The following is a 22,196-nucleotide window of genomic DNA, read 5'->3' on the forward strand; positions in this document are numbered from 1 at the left end:
CTATACCACCGCCGCCGCCGCGCCCCGCCCGTGACTGGGAGGTGTTTGCCCAGCACTTACACAACTCCACCCCCAATTTTCCGGTGGCCTCTGCGGAAGACGTGGAAAACCTGACGCAGCAGGTCACCGCCTCCATCTCTGCCGCCTTGGAAGTGGCCTCTCAGCCGGCCACCGGCCACAGCCAGAGGCGCTACGCGCTGCCTCGCCACATTGCCGCTCTTATCCAAGATAAGAAGCGGCTGCGCAGGCGATGGCAAGCAACCCGCTGCCCCCGGATGAAGACCGAACTCAATCGTCTCACCGAGCAGGTGAAGAGTGCGCTGCGGGAACATAATGCCGCCGATTGGTCCCGGCGCATTATGGACGCCGGTGATGACTGGCACTCCCTGCACCGCCTCTGTCGCGCCCTGACCCACACCACAGCCCCGACAAGACCTATGCTGCACCCGGACGGAAACCTGAGGTACCGAGCCGAGGACCGAGCCGAGATCCACGCGGCCCACCTGGAGAGGCAGTTTTCACCCCTGCCCACCACGGCGGTGGAGCACGTAGCCGAGATCTCTGAGGAGGTGAGATCCTTTCTGGAATCCCCCCCTTCTCCCACTGATATCCCCAGCTTTTCCTTCTCGCCAAGAGAGGTTAAGAAGGTCCTATCCAAACTTAAACCCCGCAAAGCTCCCGGTGCCGACGGAATACCAAATTCCGCTCTCCGGCACCTTCCCTTCCGCACCGTGGCCGCCCTCACCCGACTTTACAACGGGATTCTGAGGACCGGCCACTTTCCCTCCTCCTGGAAGATGGGGCTCATAATCACTATCCCGAAGCCGCACAAAAACCTGCGCCTTCCTAAGGGATACCGCCCCATCACTCTCCTTTCCACGCTCTCGAAAGTATTCGAGATCGTGCTCCTAAAGTACCTCAACCCCTACCTCCCTCCTCGGAGAGAACAGTTCGGCTTCCGCTCCCAGCTGAGTACCACCCTTCAGCTGGTCAGAGTGGTCCACCACCTCACCGCCGCCGCCAACAAAAGGAACTCCAGTGTGGCCGTTTTCCTGGACATGCAGAAGGCTTTCGACTCGGTCTGGCATGACGGCCTCATTTATAAGCTCAAGAAAGCAGGGCTCCCAGGTTTCCTCGTCCGGGTCGTGGCCTCCTTCCTGTCAGGAAGGACCTTCATGGTCAGGGTAGACGGGGCCCTCTCCACCGAGCACCCCATCACCGCTGGAGTACCACAGGGTGGAGTCCTATCCCCAGGGCTCTACAATTTCTACTCCAGCGATGTCCCAGCAGATCCGGGGACCGTCACCGCCTTGTATGCGGATGACACCGCGTACATCGCGACATCCCTATCGCTGTCACATGCCGCCATCAAACTCCAGAGGACGCTGGACCTCCTCCCTGACTGGCTGAGCAAATGGAGACTGTCAGTCAATGCTGGCAAGTCCCAGGCGCTCGCCGTGTCCAAGAGGAGGGTCACTATGGCTCCTCTGAAGATTGGCGACAGTGAAATCCCCTGGCGCAACACTGCGAAGTATCTTGGGGTGACCCTAGATCGCCACCTCAACATGGGAGAGCAGTGCAGGCTGGCCGTCGCCAGTGCCAGAGCCGCCGCCTCCCAGCTCCGTCCACTGTTTGCCGCCCCTACGGTGCCCCTGAACATGCGACTGGCGCTCTTCAAGACCTACGTCCGGTCCCGCCTTACGTACGCGGCCCCAGCGTGGTACCAGCTGCTGCCTGTGACGCAACGCAAGTTGCTCCAGCGGCAGCAAAACCGCGTGCTGCGCCGCGTCGTCGGTGCGCCGCGCTATGTGCGCAACGCCACCATCGCCCGTGACCTACGTGTGGAGAGCGTCGAGGAGCATGTCGCCAGGCTGTCCACCAACCTATTTTCCCGAGCGGACGCCTCGAGCCTGGTCGAGCTGGAGGACTTGGCTCCCTGGCACGCTCGGCCCCCGGACCGTCGGCTGCTGCCCCGGGATGGAGTCCTTCGATGAAGGTGGTAACCTGCGCCGCCTGCAGCCACGCCGCCACAGAAGAGGAGGAGCAGTACGGACGAGCGCCACAGCGCCCCGCACCACCTCAACATCTTCCTGATGGGGCAACCCATCCCCCCCCCCCCCCCCCCGCGCTGGACTATCAAACCCCGACGCGGCCCCCTTTTCAACGTGACACCGGGGGCCTGGCGAGTGGCAGCCCTATTGCCATTACCGCCGACCCCTCGGTGTCCTTTCCCCCCTCGGCATCCAATGCCAGGGCTCCGGGAAGTTTTCTTTCCCCTTTTTCACTTTCCCAGCTCGGTCTGGCCCACAGCGTAGTGGAAAGACGGCGCGCGTGGGAGTGGTCCCATACACGTTATCTCCGCTCCAGGGCGGGGACCCTCGTGCGCCGCCGGGACCCTACCTGTCCCGGCCGAGTTCGGCTTTCCGGCCATCAACACCTCCTGGTCGTTCCAGGCCCCTGGGTTTTCCCCGCGTTACCGCGGGGTTTTTCCCACAAAAAATTTAGTCTCTCTCCGCGCACCCCGGTAACATACCGGGTGCGCAACAAATAATAAATAAGGAACCTCACATGTAGAGGGGCTTAGCCCCTGGCCATGTTTCCCCACCCAGGCCCACATCCAGGGCCAGGTGTGAGACGACGTACGACCGAGACCGCGAATTCAGTCCGCCCGCGCGCATTCCATACAGACGACGTCTCGCTGCCGGTCGCCGCCGTGCCGGTAATAATAGTAGTGCCGCCATTTTGTGAAGATGTTATGAAGAATTCTTATTAGAAAAATGCCTTTTTCAAGGCCGGTTCATGTCACCGGTATTATTACACGGACAGTTTCTCTCGTCATTGCGAACGTACGTTCTTTGCAGAGCGATTTTCTTCTGTGTTTCATCTTCTATAACGAACGTATACAAAGACGGCGTGCGTTCTTTTCAGAGCGCGTTGTTTTCTTTGTTTCAATCGGCGCACGAACGTAGGTACTGCTACATATTCGTTGGGCCTACAGGCTACTTAGTCCTAGCCACAATACGTATGTTGTTGTATAATATAGCCAATATTCGGCATATTTCATTTATTGATAGCAATTAGCATTGTTAAGAATGTTGAACGTATAAATCAAGCTGAGTACAGTCTGTCAAGAAAGTGAAGAAATTAAAAAGTGGCAACATCGTAATTCGTAGTGTCATCCCTTTCAAATCAATGTAAGAAAAAAGGGATGACACTACGATGTTGCCGACAGTATATTACATATTAGACTTAATATATATGGTATATTATAAGTTTATGGATGTTGCTCTTTCTTGACAGACTGTAAAACGGAAGATTAACAGGAAATCTACTGCTTCCAGTACTCAGTAGTAAATTTAAAAAAAACTAGTGTCAATTTTGTAGTTTGGAAATCAGCTGATTTGTAATTTGTAAACACGAAGATAAAACAAACAAAAATTATTTTACAATTTTATTGCATGTGTTGTGACTTGTGAACTGTGATATTTTAGATTTGGGATCTGAAAAAAAATCGACGATCATCATCACAATATGATCACAATATGATGGATTAACTCGCTGAGGCCCTGTAAAACCTTAGTTTATAGAAAACTGAAATAATGGATGTTCCAATTTCATTTGCTCATTACTTTGTGAACAAACAAAATATCCGTTCATTTAGTAACATTATAAAACATAAGTTATTTAAGCCTGATAACGAGAAAGAGTTCTTAAATAACATATTTAGCGATGGAGAATTAATTCAAGAACTTACGCTAGAGTTCCGAAGCATTATTGTAGAGCTGAGAGATAACATCAAAAATATATCCAAACATGATTTTAAACATTACTTTCAACAGATTGATAGTAAAAATTTATCACCAATAGATAAAACTTACATTTATATCAATTCCTCTACTGTTTTAAGGAATATAATTCCCAAAAGTTTATTTGGGAGTAATCATAACAATAAAGTATTTGATAAAATGACTAAAAATATTATTTATAGTTTTAAAAAACAACATTTTAATTACAGTCTTATATGGGAACAGTGGGACTTTTCCAAAACACCATGGGCAAATCTACCAGATGGAATTTTAAAAAAAGTTTTGACTTGTGTGCTGTTTTGGTTGCACAGATATATTTTATGTTCAATTATATCATTAAACTTCTATGTGACTACATGTAAAATTGATTATGATGAAAATAAACTCCACTACTTCCATAAGACGGCCTGGCAAAGCTTCTATGATAGATCAGTAGCAAGAATGCTACTAAGTAATACAATAAGAAAAGTTTCCTGCAGCAGAAATAAAAATTACAAAAGTGTTAAATCTCCTAAGCGTGAATTTTCAAAAAGGGATACACCTAAATTGATTTTAATTCTGAAATCAAATAGTGATTTCAGGCCAATAGTGATCTACAAGAAAGATGTTCCTAATTTAAAGCAAAGAATAAAAGAAAAGCTTTATTTCCTTCGAGTTATATCGGGAATATCGCACAAGAGGATAGAATCTCAGTATCTGGCACTATACAGAAATTGGATAAGTCATAACAAGCCAAAATTGTACTTTATCAAAACTGACCTAACCAATGCATTTGGGTCCATAGATATAAAAGTCTTATTAAAAGTTCTTTGTGAGAGGCATCAAAAGTTCCAAAGCCAAGAAAAATCTTTGTCAATTAAGAAGAAATTTGCTTTACTGTATAGACAGTTTGTAAATGAAATTCGGAGTCCTCTACTCATACGCACTGGTTCTACATATTACGAATGGAATAGGGGACTGGTCCAAGGCTATAAATACTCACCAGCCCTATCGGAGTTGTATTATTCTTACATGGATGAAATATACTTTGCAGACTTCATACAGAAGAGAGAAAACAGAATAAACCTTTTTGTTAGAGTCGTAGATGATTACTTGTATATTACAGACTGTTTAGAAGATGCACAATTATTTTTAAATGCACTAAACAATTATAAAAATGTTAATTACAATAAAACCATTGTTAATTTCGCCCATGAAAATATCAGGCAGAGTTCTTTTATTACCTTCCTAGGGTACACTTATGATACTAAAAAGTTGAATGTTTGCAGGGCAAAAAATGTTTATGTAGGACAAATGTGTTACAAAATCGCATTCACTCAAGCTATTTCAAATGTGTCCAAGTTTATTGAAAACAGAATCGGTCAGTCTGGAATTTTTGTCAGTAGTCACATTTTCAATCTTCACTACAACGATGAAGCTTTAGTATGGAAACACATTTTCACCACATTATGTCACTGCGCAAACAAATTTTGCACAATCTTAGCAGTACTGTGCCAAGAGAGTGATATGCCTAAATATCTGGCACTCTATAAGAGGAAGGTTTCAAATAGTTTGTGCAGTTCCATTATAAATACTTTAAAGAAAAACAAACCAGATGATTTTCAATTTGTTTATTGTATAAATCACTTTAAATATCTCTCCTATAAAGCATTGTTGTTGTGTGTAAAAGAAACATCAAAATGTAGTAAGCTCATACCGTTTGTAGAAGCTAGTATGTCTAAAACAAACTGTATATTTGGCAAATGGAGCCAGCATTACAGTAGAATAACAGTAGACAGAAATATTTTAGCTGTAAGAGAGCAATGTAGAAGACAAGATTTAAGAGTAATCATGAAAGATTTTAACACTTTACCCAAAGGATTTGAATGTTTTAAAACTATAAAGAGTATTTGATGTTTAATATACAGTGTGTAACAAAAATAAGTGATACTTTAGGATGTGTATCTGTGTCTTCTTGTAATTTTTTTTTAACTTTTGTATGGGCCCGAGCGTCACGAGTTTCGCCATACAAAAGTGAAAAAAATTTTGGTCTTTCAGCGCTGCTACTTTCACAGTGAACTCTTTACAAGGAAGACGTACACACCCTAAAGTATTATCACTTATTTTTGTTACATCCTGTAGATAGGTTGCATGTTTTTATAAATCAACCTAACAAATAATAATTATTAAAAATCAAGGTTTTTATTACATAAAGTTTTAACAAAATATGTTATATAGTTTATAGCTTTGTAGCATAAAAATACCAGCCCCAGATCTGTGGTTTTTAGGTGGGACAAAAAGACGTGAAAAGAAGCTACCACCCAGTGTACATTTTTTTTATTCTGTGGGTAACATATTCTAATTGAAGAGTAGTCAACACTCAACTCGTCTTTAAAGTGTATACTCTGTCCTATTGGCTAGATAAGGGGCTGAAAAATGCAAATAATAATAAATAGATTTTAAAAATATGTAGTTATAATTTTATTGTACTTACTGTACGCTTAAAACGACAAACTATTAACACCTGATGACGAATTACTCATAAACGGTAAAATATTCATTATATACTTAAATTAAAATCTGCATAAAATAGAAAAGTGTAGGTATAATATACAAACTATTTTTAAACAAAATAAAACTTATAAGTTGTCATATTCTTGGACGGAATATTATTGTTATCAGTCTACACAGGTTTACAGTAAAAATATACAAAACTTAAAAATATGTGTCAATACAATACATCTTACATTACTAAAGGCACTGATTTTGGACGGATATAAAAATTAAACTTAGTATCTAGAGATACAGGAATTGTTTTATTTCGAATCGAGACACGATTCGACAATGCTTAAAACTGATCGCACATTATACGCGCCGTACGCGTAGAACGTACCGCATACGTACACAAAATGCGGCGCGTACGGTGCGTGCGTGCTTATTACTTAGAACTGTGCGATAAGATACTGTAATACAAAATGCGACGATGCTCGTAGTTATGTTTCTTTGAAGCATACCAGCATAATATTTAAGCATTGTTGTATCTAGGATCTTGTTCTAACAAATATTATTTCTGGTTATCTTATAATATTGGATTGTAAGATCATAATGGATCATGCTTTAGCTGCATCATTTACTGTTAACACCTACATTGTAACCAACTATATCGTCAAAAAATGTCTTATTTTTTTACATTATTCTGGTCTTTGAGATAACCACTATAATAATATTATGATAATAAAATGATATTCCCTAAACCTATAAAGACGCAGTGTATTACCATTCTAGGTCTGCTGTCCTTGTCCGTCGTGTGACTTTTTCAATATGTCAAATAAAGACGGGGCATACCTTTATTTATTTTTGTAATAAATGGAATGTTACGTCATTATATTTTAATGGTGTATGATGTATCCATGTATCCATATTGCCTAATTGGAAAATACTTTTAATTCACATCTTATCTAAGTAACTGCTGCACTCAGGGTCGAATATTGATTACTTAACTGTAATTCAATAAAGATTTTGACATAAGCTCCATACATTATCTGTCAAAATCTTAATTAAATTGAAGTTTTAGGTAAGCGTCCACTTATCGGCATCGGACGCATCGCACGCAACGATTTTAGTTTGCCTTGCATACGAACTCATACAACAGCGTCCACTAAACCACAACGCACGCAACGGATTTTAGTATGAGGCATACTCCGTTGCGTGCGTCCGATACCGATAATTTGTGGACCCTCACCTTTCATCATCATTAAATTTCTCTAAGTTCGGCCGTAAGACTTTCCTTACTCCCGAATTCTATACCAACAATACCAACACAATCGCTAGTAACACCCCAGCCAACGGTCTCTCCGCACCTGATAGGAAGTCCGGATCAGCGGCCACATAGCTCGCAGCTTGCGGCGCGTCACACGAGACAAGTCGCGTCGCGCGGATCAAAGCGTCGCCGGCGACTAGCGCGGCGGATCGCATCTTGTGTGGTAGAGGCTTTAGACGGACCGCCGCGTCGCTGAATATGAGATCGGCGTAGGGCGCTGGTGAGAAGAACATGCTGAAACTGTAGAGAGAATGTTTAAGTTGATATACCTTTTTTTTTATGAAATAAGGGGGCAAACGAGCAAACGGGTCACCTGATAGAAAGCAACTTCCGTCGCCTATGGACATCAGAAGAGCTGCAGGTTCGTTGCCGGCCTTTTAAGGTAGGGATGGGAAGGGAAGAGAATAGGGGAGGGAAGGGAATAGGGTAGGGGATTGGGCCTCGAAACACAGCGCAAGCGCTGTTTTACGCCGGTTTTCTATTGTTAGAACGTGGTATTTCTCCGGTCGAGCCGGCCCATTCGTGCCGAAGCATGGCTCTCCCACGTTAAAACCTATACCTGTACCTGTATAACCTATACCTGCTTTCTAATAAAAAAAGTTCATAAAAACAGAGTTAATAACCATGCAAGGTCTGCATGTCCTGCCATACCACAGAATATATATTAGCAGTACCAACAGAATTCCCACTCGTGCAACCCGTTTAAAAAATTAACAACTCATGCTACGATACTATAAAGTCCAAATTGCGACCGCGCAGTGCTAGGTGCCTACAATTATATTTGCCTATATGTCCGCTCTCTTTCTATCGCGTAAGAGGTACCCTTTCTGACGAAATCAAGATTGTCACCTTTTAGAAAATAAAATAATCTTCTTTTAATTACTATAGCTACTAATAGCAAACTTTTTCATAGTGTTCAAATTTTAGTAACCCAACGTATATTTTATAATAGTTTTATATTCGATTATAGTGTAGGAGCTGGTCAGGAATTTTTTACAACTTAAACATAGTAACTTGTGTTTATTTATGTGTTAAGTATGCGATTTGTTTGTAACAAATTAATTTATTTGCTGTTTGTGTATTTTTTTTTCTTTTTTTGTATTTTAAAGTCTTAAATTACTTTATTGAAATATTTCTTTAACTTTTTTCAATTGTTCATATTTATCAGATTAATAACGATTCTGCCACAGCGGTTAAATCAGTACGTAGATATATGCGACGAAAAAATCTTGCGCGCGCGTCACCGCTCGCTTGTGAATCCCTTGTGATCTGCCCCTTTAAAGGGGTACTTACAGTTCGATACCTAAACGCGCGAGTGGGACAGGCCTGGCCATACTAAGAGACGAATATTAATTACATAACTGTAATTATTAAATAAAAACTTTTACACATAATACAGGGTGTAAAAAACTTAGTGATAATACTTTAGGGTGTGTAATGTGTATAAGTTCCCTATGAAAGTAGCACCGCTGAAAGAGTAACTTTTTATTAACTCTGGTATGGGAAAACCCATGAGGCTCGGGTGGTTGCTAATACAAATCATAAAAATAATCTACTCTTTCAGCGATGCAACATTTACTCTACAAACGGGATATACCCTAAAGCAGGGGTCGGCAAGTAATTTTGCGTGGGGTCCGGATACTGTGGGAAAATAGACATGATGACTATTTTTTTTTTCTTATCGGTAATTGAAAGACACTTCAAAAATAGAAACATCGCTGAAAGAATGACCTTCCCACGGCGCGTATTATCGCAAGCCGCGCCGCTCGACCCACGCGCCGTGTGAAGGGGTGGCTCGGGCTGGCACGAGCAGGCGCGTTTAATATCACGCGTCAGCTCGAGCCACGCGCCCTAAGAAAGTGGTGGCGTGGTTGCGTTCTCACGGCGCGTGCTACCACGAGCCGCGCCGCGCCCGCTCGAGCCACGCGCCGTGTGAAGGGGTGGCTCGGGCTGGCTCGAGCAGGCGCGTTTAATATCACGCGCCAGCTCGAACCACGCGCCCTAAGAAAGTGGTGGCGTGGTTGCGTTCTCACGGCGCGTGCTACCACGAGCCGCGCCGCGCCCGCTCGAGCCACGCGCCGTGTGAAGGGGTGGCGCGGCGCGGCTCGTGCAGGCGCGTCCCGATCCGATTAAAGTCGGTAACTTCAAAGGCGCGGCTTGAGCAAACAGGCGAGCACGAGCCACCCCTTCTCACGGCGCGTGATATCACAAGCCGCGCCACTCTTACAAAAATTCCAGTAAAATGAAACACGATAATAGATATCATTTTGCTCTAAGTCACTTCGTTAAATAAGTAAATTTTAATGAAATGCAACTTTATTCACTAGGCATATAGGTTGCATTTCAATCTATGCCGCTAATTTTATTATATACTACGAAAGTATGACGTCAGTCTTTCGTAGTTTGTACGCATCGGGAGACAACTTTGTTCGACAGGTATATTAAATATTGCGTTTATGAAAGTGGTTTCTTAACAAAAGTTGCTTTTAATTGCATAAGTTATCGAATGGTATACAAATATTAAAAAAATTTAATTGAAAAAAAAATCGACTTGAATATCCAACTTTGAAGGCGCATAACAAAAAAAAATACAAATGCTATCAAGCTGAAATTTTGGGAACACTTATTTTTTACCCTGATTTCTTTATTTTATTAACAAAATTCGCAAATCTTTGACCTTGTCATCATCCCCATTGTAACGAGGTCCAGAAAAAAAAAACACACTTGTCCTATGTAGCTTAAAAATATTATTTTAATTAATTAAGGTATACGCGTATACCTAATCTATTTATTAATTGGTACTTGGTATAAAATACATTACAATATTTCGCGGTCCGAGATTCGACTTTCGCGGTCCTCCTGTTGCCTACCGCTGCCCTAAAATATTATCACTTAGTTTTGTTATACCTCGTATAATATGGAAGACCGCTTACCTGAACTCATCAGTAGCCGTGGCCCCGTACAGCTGCTGGGCATATATCATGAGGTTGGAGTATGTGTCCAGCTCGGTGTGGTTGGCCCGTCCCATCAGAACCGAACCCGGTACCCGGCCGAGGTTGCAGCGCGCGTACTCGTGCATTTTTGCCCGGGTGCCTGTGAACAAACTCTCAAAAATAGAATCATTGCTGAAAAAAATATTCTGATATCTTAAAAACTCTTCAAGATATAATAATTCGAAAATAACAAAATGAACCTTCCCAAAACGCTCCATACAAAATGTCAGCACGCTAGTAACGTCACCCGCTTCTAGTTTGTACGCATCGCGGGAAAACTTTGTTCGACAGCTATGTTAAATGTTGCGTTTAAGAAGTCGAAACATATGTTGTATTCACGTAGTAAAATCTCAAAACAAAGTCATGCTTCTATGACTGCACTCCACAATTCCACTCCCAATGGGCCCAAGTTTTCCTCACCATCGGGACACAGCAGCTGCAGGTCGTCCGGCAGAAGGTCGCGCGCCCACCACTCGCGCCGCCGCCCGCCCACCACGTCCGCGGGGGCGGAGTGACGCACGAACGCCACGTCCCCTCCCCCCTCCACCATGCAGCGCAACGCGCCCACGTCGCCGAAGTAGTCCTCGCTAGCGTCGCGACGGCACCGTCTGAAATAATAATTTTGGATCGAATTATTTTAGTTTTAAGCATTAAAAGGAAAGGAATCAGCGGCGTCAGTTTGAAGTCTACTTCGTATTCACACTTTAATAATGTTATCTTCATCACAAAACATTCTCGCCGGTCTATCAAAACTTGATGATAACCTGAATGAAGATCCATGACACAGATGACACAGGTTGTCGTGCGGCACGCTGTAGGCGTCGACGTATTCGCTGCTCAGTGCACCGGGCGCGCACGACTTCGTGAAGTATTGAGCGGCGGCGCGAGCACCATCACACCCGTATGGCCTGAAGAAATAAATATAAGGCGAATGTTTGTGTGTTTTTTTGTTGCTTTTTCACATACTACCTATTAGGTTTTAATTAAATTTGTCATTATAATTTAGGCTCTGAATTATTTAATATTTTTTTTTGAACTGGAGAAATATTAATTTATATACTTATAATAATAACAAATACTATATTAGTTATAAAATATCTCAACAGATTTTAAATCCCTGTTAGGTTTCTGCGGATTTCTCAGTGTAAAAAAATACTCCTACTTTTGATAACTTAATAAAGTTTTACTGTATGTAAGAAACCTTACCTGATCCATCCGTTACTTAGCAAGTAAGCTAGCGGATACACCCATCCGGCGGCCATGCCTATACCAGTGTGGCAAGTGTTCTTGCCCCGAAGGTATGTGATGTCCGTATCAGGATCTTGTTCCTTGGCCACGGCGACCGCGTAGTACCAGTTGTCGCCGCTCGAGTAGATCTGAAATGAAAACGTAGCGTAAGACGTCTTCAATATTATTCTATCAACGCAATTTTCATTGCATTGATTCTAAAAAACACCACTCCACTTCATGCACGAAGTCAGACACGCCCCCAGCTTTGGCTCCGCCCCCTGCCCATTGCGCACAATCCTACATCGCGCTATCGAAGTTTTTGAGATCGATAAGACATATACAGCGTCTGAAATGACGTCAGCGGGCTTCGGCCTGACCGAGTATGCTATCTCGCTCGGTCGGAAGATCTTTCTTTGAAGCATCCTACGTGCTTCCCTACCTTGCCTTGTCACGCCTACCGAATAGATTGGCGAGACAGTGTTATCTGCCAATCAACTTGGCCGAGAGCATTGCACGCTACTCTACTAGGTGTAATCAAGGGCTTAGACCCACCTCCTGCATGAACGGCGCGAGGCGGTGCCTGTAGGCCGCGTGCAGCATGTCCGCGGCGTCCAGCAGGACGAAGTCGGCCACGCCCTCTGCCACGGCGCGCGCGCAGTGCTCCGCCCCCTGGCCCTGCCAGCACACCAGCGCCGGGGACAAGAACGCCGCCTTCAGCGCCACCTGGGGTGTCAATAAACCGATTCTACTACTTATCCTATTATCAAATTAAAATGCTAGGATACTCTTGAATGAAGCGGACTAGAAACAACCAATAAAAAAGTTATCCAGAAAAGTGCGACACTTGAGTTACGAATAAAACACTGTCGCGTGATCGAACAACTTTTGTCGTTTCAACCAAACAACAATATGGTATAATATTTGAAATATGTAGGCCCTTAATGTTGACAAATTGGGTGTTGCTAGAGGAGGAATAAGTACAGGAAAGGACCCATTCTGGTGGAATAATGAGGTTAAATGTGCCCTCATAAATAAAAAGCAAGCCTTTAAAAAGTGGCAAACAACAGGATTGGATTCATATCATACTATCTACAGATCTGAAAAAGCGGCAGCGAAAAGAGCGGTAGCACGAGTAAGAGCCGAAGCAAGAGAATACCTTTACAATAAAATTGAAAATGCAGTTTCTGATGCAGAGATTTTTAAACTAGCTAAAAATAAATATAGATCATCTCAGGATATTAAAAGAAATAAATATATAAAAAGTAAAACACGAACTTCTAACAACTGATAATGGTATCAACATGCGATGGCACGAATACTACCAAGATTTAATGACTACGGAGTTCCCTAGTACAGATATGGAACCACTTCCACCTATCGCTGGCCCAGTGAATAAAATAGAGCATGAAGAAGTTAAGACAGCAATTAGCAAAATGAAGAATAAAAAAGCAGTAGGCCCTGATGAAATTCCGGCAGAGATCTGGAAAAGCATTGGCCAAATTGGCGTAACTTGGTTGACAAAACTTTTCAACATCATCCTTGAAACCAAACAAATGCCTGAATCGTGGCGCCTAAGTTATCTTATCCCATTTTACAAAAACAAAGGCGATGTCACGCAATGTGGTAATTATAGAGGAATAAAACTTACATCACATACATTTAAAATATGGGAACATGTCATAAAGATACGGATCAGTAAAAATGACATCAGTCTCCGAAAACCAATATTAGAGAGTATTAAAAGTCTTGAATAACTATACATTGAGCGGTATTTATTCTAACAGAGTTTCACCTTACACGTCTCAAAGTTATTTACAGAATGAATCAATCAATGCAATATGGCTGGCTTTTATACCATTTTACACAAAAGAAACGAACTGCCGTTGACAAATCAAATATAGTAAAATAATTAAAAATGGCTAAGAATAAGTTAAATACATAGTTCTAAATATTAATTAATGTACTTCCCATATTTAAGATAATTATTTACTTAAGGAGAAGAGGAAGTTATAACTGAAGTAAATAATCCTCCCGCCATTTATAACTAACTATTTGTCAAAATCAAGTACCTTACTTATTACTATTTAAAATATAATAATCACTTATTAAAATTATATATAGTGACTAACATAATATACCGATTTAAATAAATAAATATAATATCATATAGCTTGTCCTTTGACATCCGCTAACACCAATTTGGATTTACACCGTCCAGGTCTACAACAGACGCAATACAGACTATTAGAATACTCACTGAGAAACATCGCATTAATAAGGAGGATCTACATTTCGTGTTCATTGATCTGGAAAAAGCGTTTGACCGAGTACCAAGAAAAATACTATGGAGATCACTGAGGGCACACAATCTGCCTGAATGGTACGTGCATATTATACAAGATATGTACAATAATATCCGCACGCAAGTTAGGTCTCCTGCCGGTCTAAGTCCTGAATTCGAGGTCAGGGTAGGCGTACATCAGGGTTCTGCATTAAGCCCTCTACTCTTTAATCTTGTGATGGATATGATAACCAAGGACATTCAGAGGCCGTTACCTTGGAATATTCTATATGCTGATGACGTAGTTCTTAAAGCTAAGACCTCAGATGAACTGCAAAATTTACTGACTCTGTGGATTAATGCATTGGAAAATGCAGGGCTTAAGGTTAGCCGATCTAAAACGGAACATCTCGAATGCATTTTTAACCTGAGTCCCACCAGCACATCGACTATTTACTATCCAAATCGAACACCAGTCCCGAAAGTAACACAATTTAAATACTTAGGGTCAATTATCTCGAACAACGCAGAGATAGAGGCTGATGTATCACATAGAGTTAGTACTGCATGGCAGAAATGGAGATCGTTAACCGGTGTACCATGTGACTCAAATATGCCAATCCGTACAAAAGGGAAAGTATATAAAATTGCGGTAAGACCTGCAATGCTTTATGCTTCAGAATGTTGGACAGTCAAGGAAACACATATACAAAAGCTCCACACCACAGAAATGAAAATGTTACGATGGTCAGGAGGGGTAACTAAACTTGACAAAATTAGAAATGAATATATCCGGGGAAGCTTCAAGATAACTCCAGTGTCCGAAAAACTGACCGAGAGACGCTTAAGATGGTATGGCCACATTATGCGCAGAGACGACAACTACATTGTCAAAAAGGCATTAAGTCTCCCAGAAGCTAAGAGAGCTAGAGGCAGACCACCAGCCATATGGTGGACCAGTATGACCAAAGCACTAGCTGTAAATAAATTGCCTTAATCGACAACCCAAGATAGAATTTCTTGGCGCAAATGTACTAGGAGAGCCGACCCTATGTAAAGTGGGAATGAGCTAAGAAGAAGAAGAAGTAGACCCTTAATATGGCAACCACCACAACGCAACGATGTTTTTCGCCGTAAGTATGTATTTAGCATAAAATGTCCACTTACCCTCATTTTAACACATTTATCCATTTCAGGCACACTAGTGACACACAGCACTGCTCGCTTCACAGGACAGTCCTGTATCCCGCGGACAGCCTTCTCGGCTTGGTCACCAACAAACTGATTGTTCAATATGTATTTAGCCGCTTGGTGTTCCTCCTTTAGTGTTTGGAAACTGATTGTAGCATCCTGAAATAAAATTCTAGTAGTTCAGGTAATATCAATTCATATAATTAGGCACAGAATTACGTACTCGTGATTTTTGTGCCTCATTCGGGATTTGAAAGTTATTTAGTATTTACCTTTCTAAATAGTATTATTGTCAAGTTAAACATTATAAACGAAATCAGTTGATAAAACTGATTTTAGGGGCAATTTATAATAGCGCAGTGTCGAAGCGAAGCGAATTCCCAATAACTGCGTAACGCATACATTACTTCTGTGAGGCCAATCAGCGTTGGTCGGGCGCATCGACGCGAATTCGCGCGGATTTTTAAATTCTCAGAAGTAATAAAGTGCGTTAACGCTTTGGAGTTAAAGTTGAATTTGTTATGTTCAGTTTTCATAATTCGCTTCGATGCGCTAGTATAAATTGACCTTTAGTGTAATAAATAAAACGAATATGTGCTAACACATAATCTTAGAAACAATATCGTATGTGATTGTAAAATGACTCATAACCATTTTAAATTGCGTATCTCGGCATGTCTGCCTTCTACCATACTTCATATTTCTATAAGAAAGCTTTAAACTGCCGCGGTAAAGCTATTGCATAACATTTTTATCAATTTCTGCAACTGTAATTCGTATATGTCTAGTCGCACGATTCGCACGCACACAAACACCGTACCAAAGTCTGGCAACACCACACCGACCGGCGTTAGGTTTTTTCGTTACGGAATTTCTTGATTCAGATCCGCTCTCAAAGTCGGCGATAAAATCTATGCAATAGCTTAATAACTTATTATAATCATATTAAAGTTACCTGTAACAATAAATCTGTAGTGATGTTGGATCTGAACAGGTAAAATGGTGGGTCGATCTGCTGCCCGTTGGGACCTCTTCTTGGTTCGTATGTTACCATGCTAAAAAAACATAAGCAAAAAAATTGGTACGTACCCAACTCTAATGGCTAAACAACAGGTTTATTTGTATTTCTAGAAATTGTATTTCTTTACAAAATCTCGTGAGTACGAGTACACATGTCAGAAGTTTCTTGTTGATACTTTGGTTTGGCGAGATAATATTGTATTAGTTTTTTTATTTGAATAAATCTTTATACATAAAAATTACGTGTCATGTTGTTTGTTACTTTGTGTGCGCGTGGAGTTCAAAATTAACTGAACGATGACAAATTCGGAAAACGTGTGTATGCGGCCTTAGTCGGCCTACTGGTTTGTTCAGTGTTTTTTTTTTTATGAAATAAGGGGGCAAACGAGCAAACGGGTCACCTGATGAAAAGCAACTTCCGTCGCCCATGGACACTCGCAGCATCAGAAGAGCTGCCAGTGCGTTACCGGCCTTTTAAGAGGGAATAGGGTAATAGGGGAGGGTAGGGAAGGGAATAGGGTAGGGGATTGGGCCTCCGGTAAACTCACTCACTCGGCGAAACACAGCGCAAGCGCATATTGTGGTTATACTTACTTTTTCTCTTCTTTATCAGAATATTTGGGTTCCGGATAGGGTTCACGTCTGAAACCATCAAAGGAGAATCTTGGCCGGTCTGTAGTAGAAGTGAGCCGTTTGCCAAAAGCGTCCCGTTGATATTCAGTTGTGTTGGTCACCCTATTCGCTGGGTTTGCTTCTCCATACAGCTCGACTGTGCGATTCAGGTATCTTTGATATCTATAATAAATAAAATGTTGATATTAAATTTAACATTGTTCAGAAAATAATTAAGATAAAACATCCGATACAAAATCTAATAAGCGTAAGGAATCAAAAAGCAAGATATGAAACCGATTAAATCACTACATGGCTTATAACTTTTCATAAAATAGACAAACTCAAATTTCCCAGCCCTGAGAGGACGTAACACTTTCGATCTGACAAACAATCACAACGACAAAGCTGACAGCTTTCAAAGAAAAAAACTAGATCAAAATTGCACCCGTTTGGATGCTACAAGTCAGACACGTCATAATACAGCGTCGTATTTTTTTAATATAATAAGGGGTCAAACGAGCAAACGGGTCACCTGATGCAAAGCAAGCCCATAGACACTCGCAACATTGTTGGGAGTGTCTAGGGGCGGACATGGTAAAAACCTATCATTGGCTTCTTGTTTTACCTATAGTATAACTAATAAAGTAAAATTGTAAGCTGTTGGTTTTCCAATATTAAATAAATAAATAAACATAAGAAGAGCTGCAGGTGTGTTGCCTTAAGAGGGAATACGCTCTTGAAGATTTGCAGGTCGTATTGGTCTTTTTCCTCCAGTTCCTCCCAGGGAACCTAAAGTTTTGCGCGTACGTCGTCAGTCGGTCTCGACTGCAAGATGCGGTCCGTCTAAGGCCCGCCTTAATGGCCATGCTAGCCTATGGTCGAGACACAGTAACCGTACCTTTTCCTCTGCTCCACAGTAGCGGCGCTGCTGGTGACGACGGCATCAGCGGGCACGCGGCCCCAGTTGCACTCCTCGTACCGCGTCACCGGCATCCGGGACCCGTCGCGGCAGATCAACTCGAAGTGGTCTTCGCGGACGCCACCTGTAGATAAAGTGTTTTTAGAAATTTACAGTAATAATAATAATACATGACCATCCGAGGCATGAATCATCTTACTTGTCAGACAATCAGGTGATCAGATCATCAGCCTACATTGTCCTAATGTAGGCTGATCACCTGATTGTAGGACCAAACTTGGAAATAATAAACAATATGTTCCCAGCACGGAATTCCAACCCACGACCTCGGAGTCAAGAAGCTAAGCGACTCTAAGCTACTGGACCACGGAGGCGATCTACAATATTAATCTACATTCTAATTTCTACAGCAGCGGTTCTCAAACATTTTTTTGGTGGTGAAACCTTTTTAAAAAGTGTCATTTTTGAGGAATGAATTGCCTCCATGCTTCTGTTGTAATTGTATTTAACCACAATTTTAAATATTTGATTGGCTTTGGCTATTGTATAAGAAGGTCTTGTACACTTACCCAATGTTGTATCATAGTGTCTCTAACAAACAGACACTTTAGTGCTCCTTCGTACCCTGCATATATTATGTATATGCAGGGTACAAAAGATTATTTCAACAAAAAAAAAAAGTTGCTTCTACACTTACCCAATATTTTACCAGATGTTGTATTGTAGTGTCTCTAATACAGGCAACATCACCGATGTTAGCTAACACTTCAACGCTACCTCGTACCCCGTATGGATATTTCAACAAACAAAACATGTTGTGGGACTTACCCAAAATTTTACCGGACAGAAGCGCATGTTGTATCGTGGTGTCCCTCACAAAAGCGATATCTCCTGTGTTGTTAGCTATCAGACACTTGAGCGCTCCTTCGTACCCGGCGTACGGATCTGCTAAGGTACAACGTACGCCCGCACCGCCCGTACATAGTTTGCATAACCTGGAAAGACAGAAAGTTTTTAATGCATAGCTTTTGACCGAATCAAGAAATTCCGTAACGAAAATAAACCTAACATATCGTCCAACGTCGTTTCAGTTCGTCAGACTTCGACACGGTGTTTGTATGCGTGCGATTAGACGGTAGTCCTCGAGTGTCACACGTTATTTTTTAATTTATGTCAGCTTCAATTTACTCATTTGAAAATTTTCAATGTGGTTTTCAAAAATAATTCCATATTTTGAGTTATGATAACAAAAGTTCAGGAACTAACATGTCAATATAAATACTTGGCCAAGTGGGAGTTAGACCCATCCACAAAGGGTTCTATATAGTGGCCAAGTAGCAAAGTACAGCCATCACATCTTAATAGCAGGGTCCCGTATTTCCCTTTGGATATAGACCTCCTAAAATTATGGTAAGGTAATGTATCTGCACTAATTTTATGAGCTGCTTACTTGTCAGAATTATCACCAATCGGATTATAAATGTCCTTCAAGGAGTTGGGAGCACAGGATTCTCCGAAGAATTCCACAGCAGACTTCACATGGTTGTTGCAGTCTGTGATCTTTAAACCACCTTCTTGCATAAGCTGAAATAAAACATTTATTGATAACAATCATTATTATTAATAACTAGCTGTGCCCCGCGGTGTTACCCGCGGTTTAAGTGATATAATATCATAACATACTATGAAAAGTACCAATAATATGGTCAAAACGGGACGACATATGATTCTATAACGGTTTATGGTAGTGATCATGATTAAGATGAAGGTAATTTGCATAGTAGCATATGCTTTCCGCTCTTAAAACAAAGTTGTAACTCCCAAACTTGTATCTATAAAGAATCAGGAGTTCTCTCAGCACCTTCCGAACCATGGTTAGGTTAGGTCATATGCTTAGAATACTGCTCACGAAACCCAAGTCACCACATATTTCCATATAAATTTTGAGGAGTTCCCTCGATTACTTATGGATTTCTTCATCAGGTCACCACTTTTATGAATATGGTACCAAATTGGAATGATAACCTATACACCAAAAGAAAAATTTTGAAAATCGGTTCACAAACGGCGGAGTAATCGTTGAAGATAAAAAAACGAACATAACACCTCCCCCATTTCGAAAGTCGATTAAAATTGTAGCCTATGTGTTATTCTGATGTATAAGCTATACTATTGTAAAGTCTCATTAACATCCATTCAGTAGTTTTTGCTTTAAAGAGTAACAAACATCCATACATCCATACGTCCACACATCCATACATCCAAACAAACTTTCGCCTTTATAATATTATATTAGTAGGATAGTAGGATAAGTCGGAAGTAGGATAGTAGGATAAGTAGGAAGTAGGATTCACAAAGTTTTTTTAGATGAAACGTCCAACTTTTACTAGTTGTTATACATTATTATCCTAAATTTACTAGTTGTTATAGATCATTATACTAAAAGATAATATAAGTTACTAGATGTCATGTCAACAAACATCTATACATCCAAACAAACTTTCGCCTTTATAATATTAGTAGGACTAGTAGGATGAATAAACATGTAAAAGTTTTTTCAAATAATATTTTTATAGTTTTAGTCAATGGAATTTAATATTAGTGCAATGTTTTAAATTTTAATGCAAGATGGCAGCACCAGCACAGATAGTGAAAAAGTTGGTTGACAACATTTCTGTCAATATTCTGATACGACATGCGCAACATGTCAGATTTTGTTTGTATTATTTACTGTATGTGCTAGTAGCACTCTGCTCACACTTTTCTTAATATTCCCTATTGCCAAATTAAAAAAAACTCACAATATGTATAGGCATAACCCATCCTGCCAGAGATCCAACACCTGGGAAGCACGCCTTGGCACCTCGGAGGCCACTAAGTCCAGTGTAAGACTGGACCGCAGGTAGACTGCCCTTCTTCACCACAGCTACAGCATATTGATAGGGTTCACCGTGGCCGTACAACTGAAATATTGTACACAGAATTATACAGGGAAAACAGCAAATCAAAGCAAATACTTTAAGCTGTGTACTGTTTATGTGTCCCTAGTATAGACTTCACTGTGGCAGTGCCACAGTGTGGCAGTTTTTAAAACAACAGCAATAACATTTTTTTTGGGAATGAGACATTTTATGTCTTATAAAAATAAGGTTTGTAACTTCATAAATTCATGTTTAAATAACGTCAGTTCTATGGCATTCCATAGAACTGACGTTATTTGAAGAAGTGTCATGTAGTGAAATCTCCCTTAAACTGATGAAATCATGTTCCAAATCCTCACAGACATAAAAAATTTGATATTTTAATCTAAGACTGTGCAAAAATGTAGGAAAATGGGCACTTACCTCCTGCATAATTGGTACCAATGAGTGGTACCTCCCTGCTACGTACACTTCACCAGCATCAAGAGCGAGGAGGGACGCATCACCTTGGTCAACCCATGACATACACTCTTCTGAGTCAAAAGCCTATAAACATAATATTAAAAGTAAAAACTGTAAGTATCACATGAAAGTAAAAAATCCATACTAACTTAGAATACTATAAAGAAAGTGTCTCTGTGTCTGTCTGTATGTTATCTCTTCACACGCAAACCACTGAATTGATTTTGCTGAAATTTGGTACGAAGATACTTTGAGTCGCAGGGAAGGACAAAGAATATATTCTACACAGGAAATCCACAAATTTTGGCAGAGTTGTAGGCGACATCAAGTCAAACATATATAGTCCAAATTGCATTGTTTAAGGTAAATAGCTAAATATTTTTGTCTTAAAAATTAGTTTGTAACTAAATTTCATGAAAAATTAGCAGCCTTTGCAGATATACTTACTATACATTTATATTCATATGCAAAACTGTCTTTTAAAGTATAAGGTTGGTCAATGTGACTCACCCGTTTACATTTAAGTGGAATATAGTCCAGTCCAAACAGATCTTTCTCTTGTGCAGTAATATTAGCCAGTTGCTCGCATTTTGTTTGCTCAAGTATGGATGTTGTGCACCAGGTTATTAAATCTTGGCCTTCGACTTTGTTCAGTTCTTCAATTCTGTTTCCAGCGCTGTCTCGAAAGCTGCCGCTGACTCCAACTAAGAAGGAAGCTTAAAGTTACCGACGCTTAACATTTGTTTTAATAAAAACTTTTACAAGTTTGTATTTAATACATACCTATTAAAAGGGTAATAATAAAATACATTTCCATGATTGTATCGTTCTCATATAAAACTGCGTTTTATAAGCATAATATTTATGAAAAATGCTATAATTTTTAAAAGACACACCCCAACACACCCGAAAACCAAGCGATTTTTGAATGTTTTGACAGTTGTTTGACAGCGAGGAGT

The 22,196-nt window shown here is 41.1% G+C and overlaps 2 protein-coding genes across 2 annotated transcripts; one reads left to right on the forward strand and one right to left on the reverse strand.

Moving 5' to 3' along the window:
* The first annotated feature begins 4,131 nt into the window (after positions 1-4,131).
* On the forward strand, positions 4,132-5,747 carry LOC121737912 (telomerase reverse transcriptase-like). Its single transcript, XM_042129644.1, has 2 exons — positions 4,132-4,154; positions 4,388-5,747. Coding segments are annotated over exons 1-2 (1,314 nt in total). The 5' UTR covers positions 4,132-4,152; the 3' UTR covers positions 5,700-5,747.
* Positions 5,748-7,157: 1,410 nt separating this feature from the next.
* On the reverse strand, positions 7,158-22,150 carry LOC121737910 (melanotransferrin). Its single transcript, XM_042129643.1, has 16 exons — positions 22,021-22,150; positions 21,748-21,941; positions 21,199-21,321; positions 20,656-20,817; positions 19,305-19,438; positions 18,683-18,849; positions 17,834-17,978; positions 16,915-17,115; positions 16,256-16,355; positions 15,277-15,459; positions 12,381-12,551; positions 11,805-11,974; positions 11,363-11,506; positions 11,019-11,206; positions 10,539-10,698; positions 7,158-7,845 (listed from the first exon to the last, which is right to left on the reverse strand). Exons 1-16 carry the CDS (start codon positions 22,052-22,054, stop codon positions 7,587-7,589), a joined length of 2,535 nt encoding a protein of 844 aa, XP_041985577.1. The 5' UTR covers positions 22,055-22,150; the 3' UTR covers positions 7,158-7,586.
* Positions 22,151-22,196: the final 46 nt, after the last annotated feature.

Source organism: Aricia agestis, chromosome 21 (genome assembly GCF_905147365.1).
Source record: "Aricia agestis chromosome 21, ilAriAges1.1, whole genome shotgun sequence".
Classification (NCBI taxonomy): domain Eukaryota; kingdom Metazoa; phylum Arthropoda; class Insecta; order Lepidoptera; family Lycaenidae; genus Aricia; species Aricia agestis.

Bases quoted from the DNA above. Each gene is read 5' to 3' on its own strand.
- LOC121737910 (XM_042129643.1), bottom strand. From the start codon at position 22,054: ATGGAAATGTATTTTATTATTACCCTTTTAATAG. The intron at 18,850-19,304 runs GTAAGCAGCTCA...CTGTCTTTCCAG, and splicing joins ATTGGTGATAATTCTGACAA to GTTATGCAAACTATGTACGG. The intron at 15,460-16,255 runs GTAACTTTAATA...ATTTTATTTCAG, and splicing joins CTACAGATTTATTGTTACAG to GATGCTACAATCAGTTTCCA.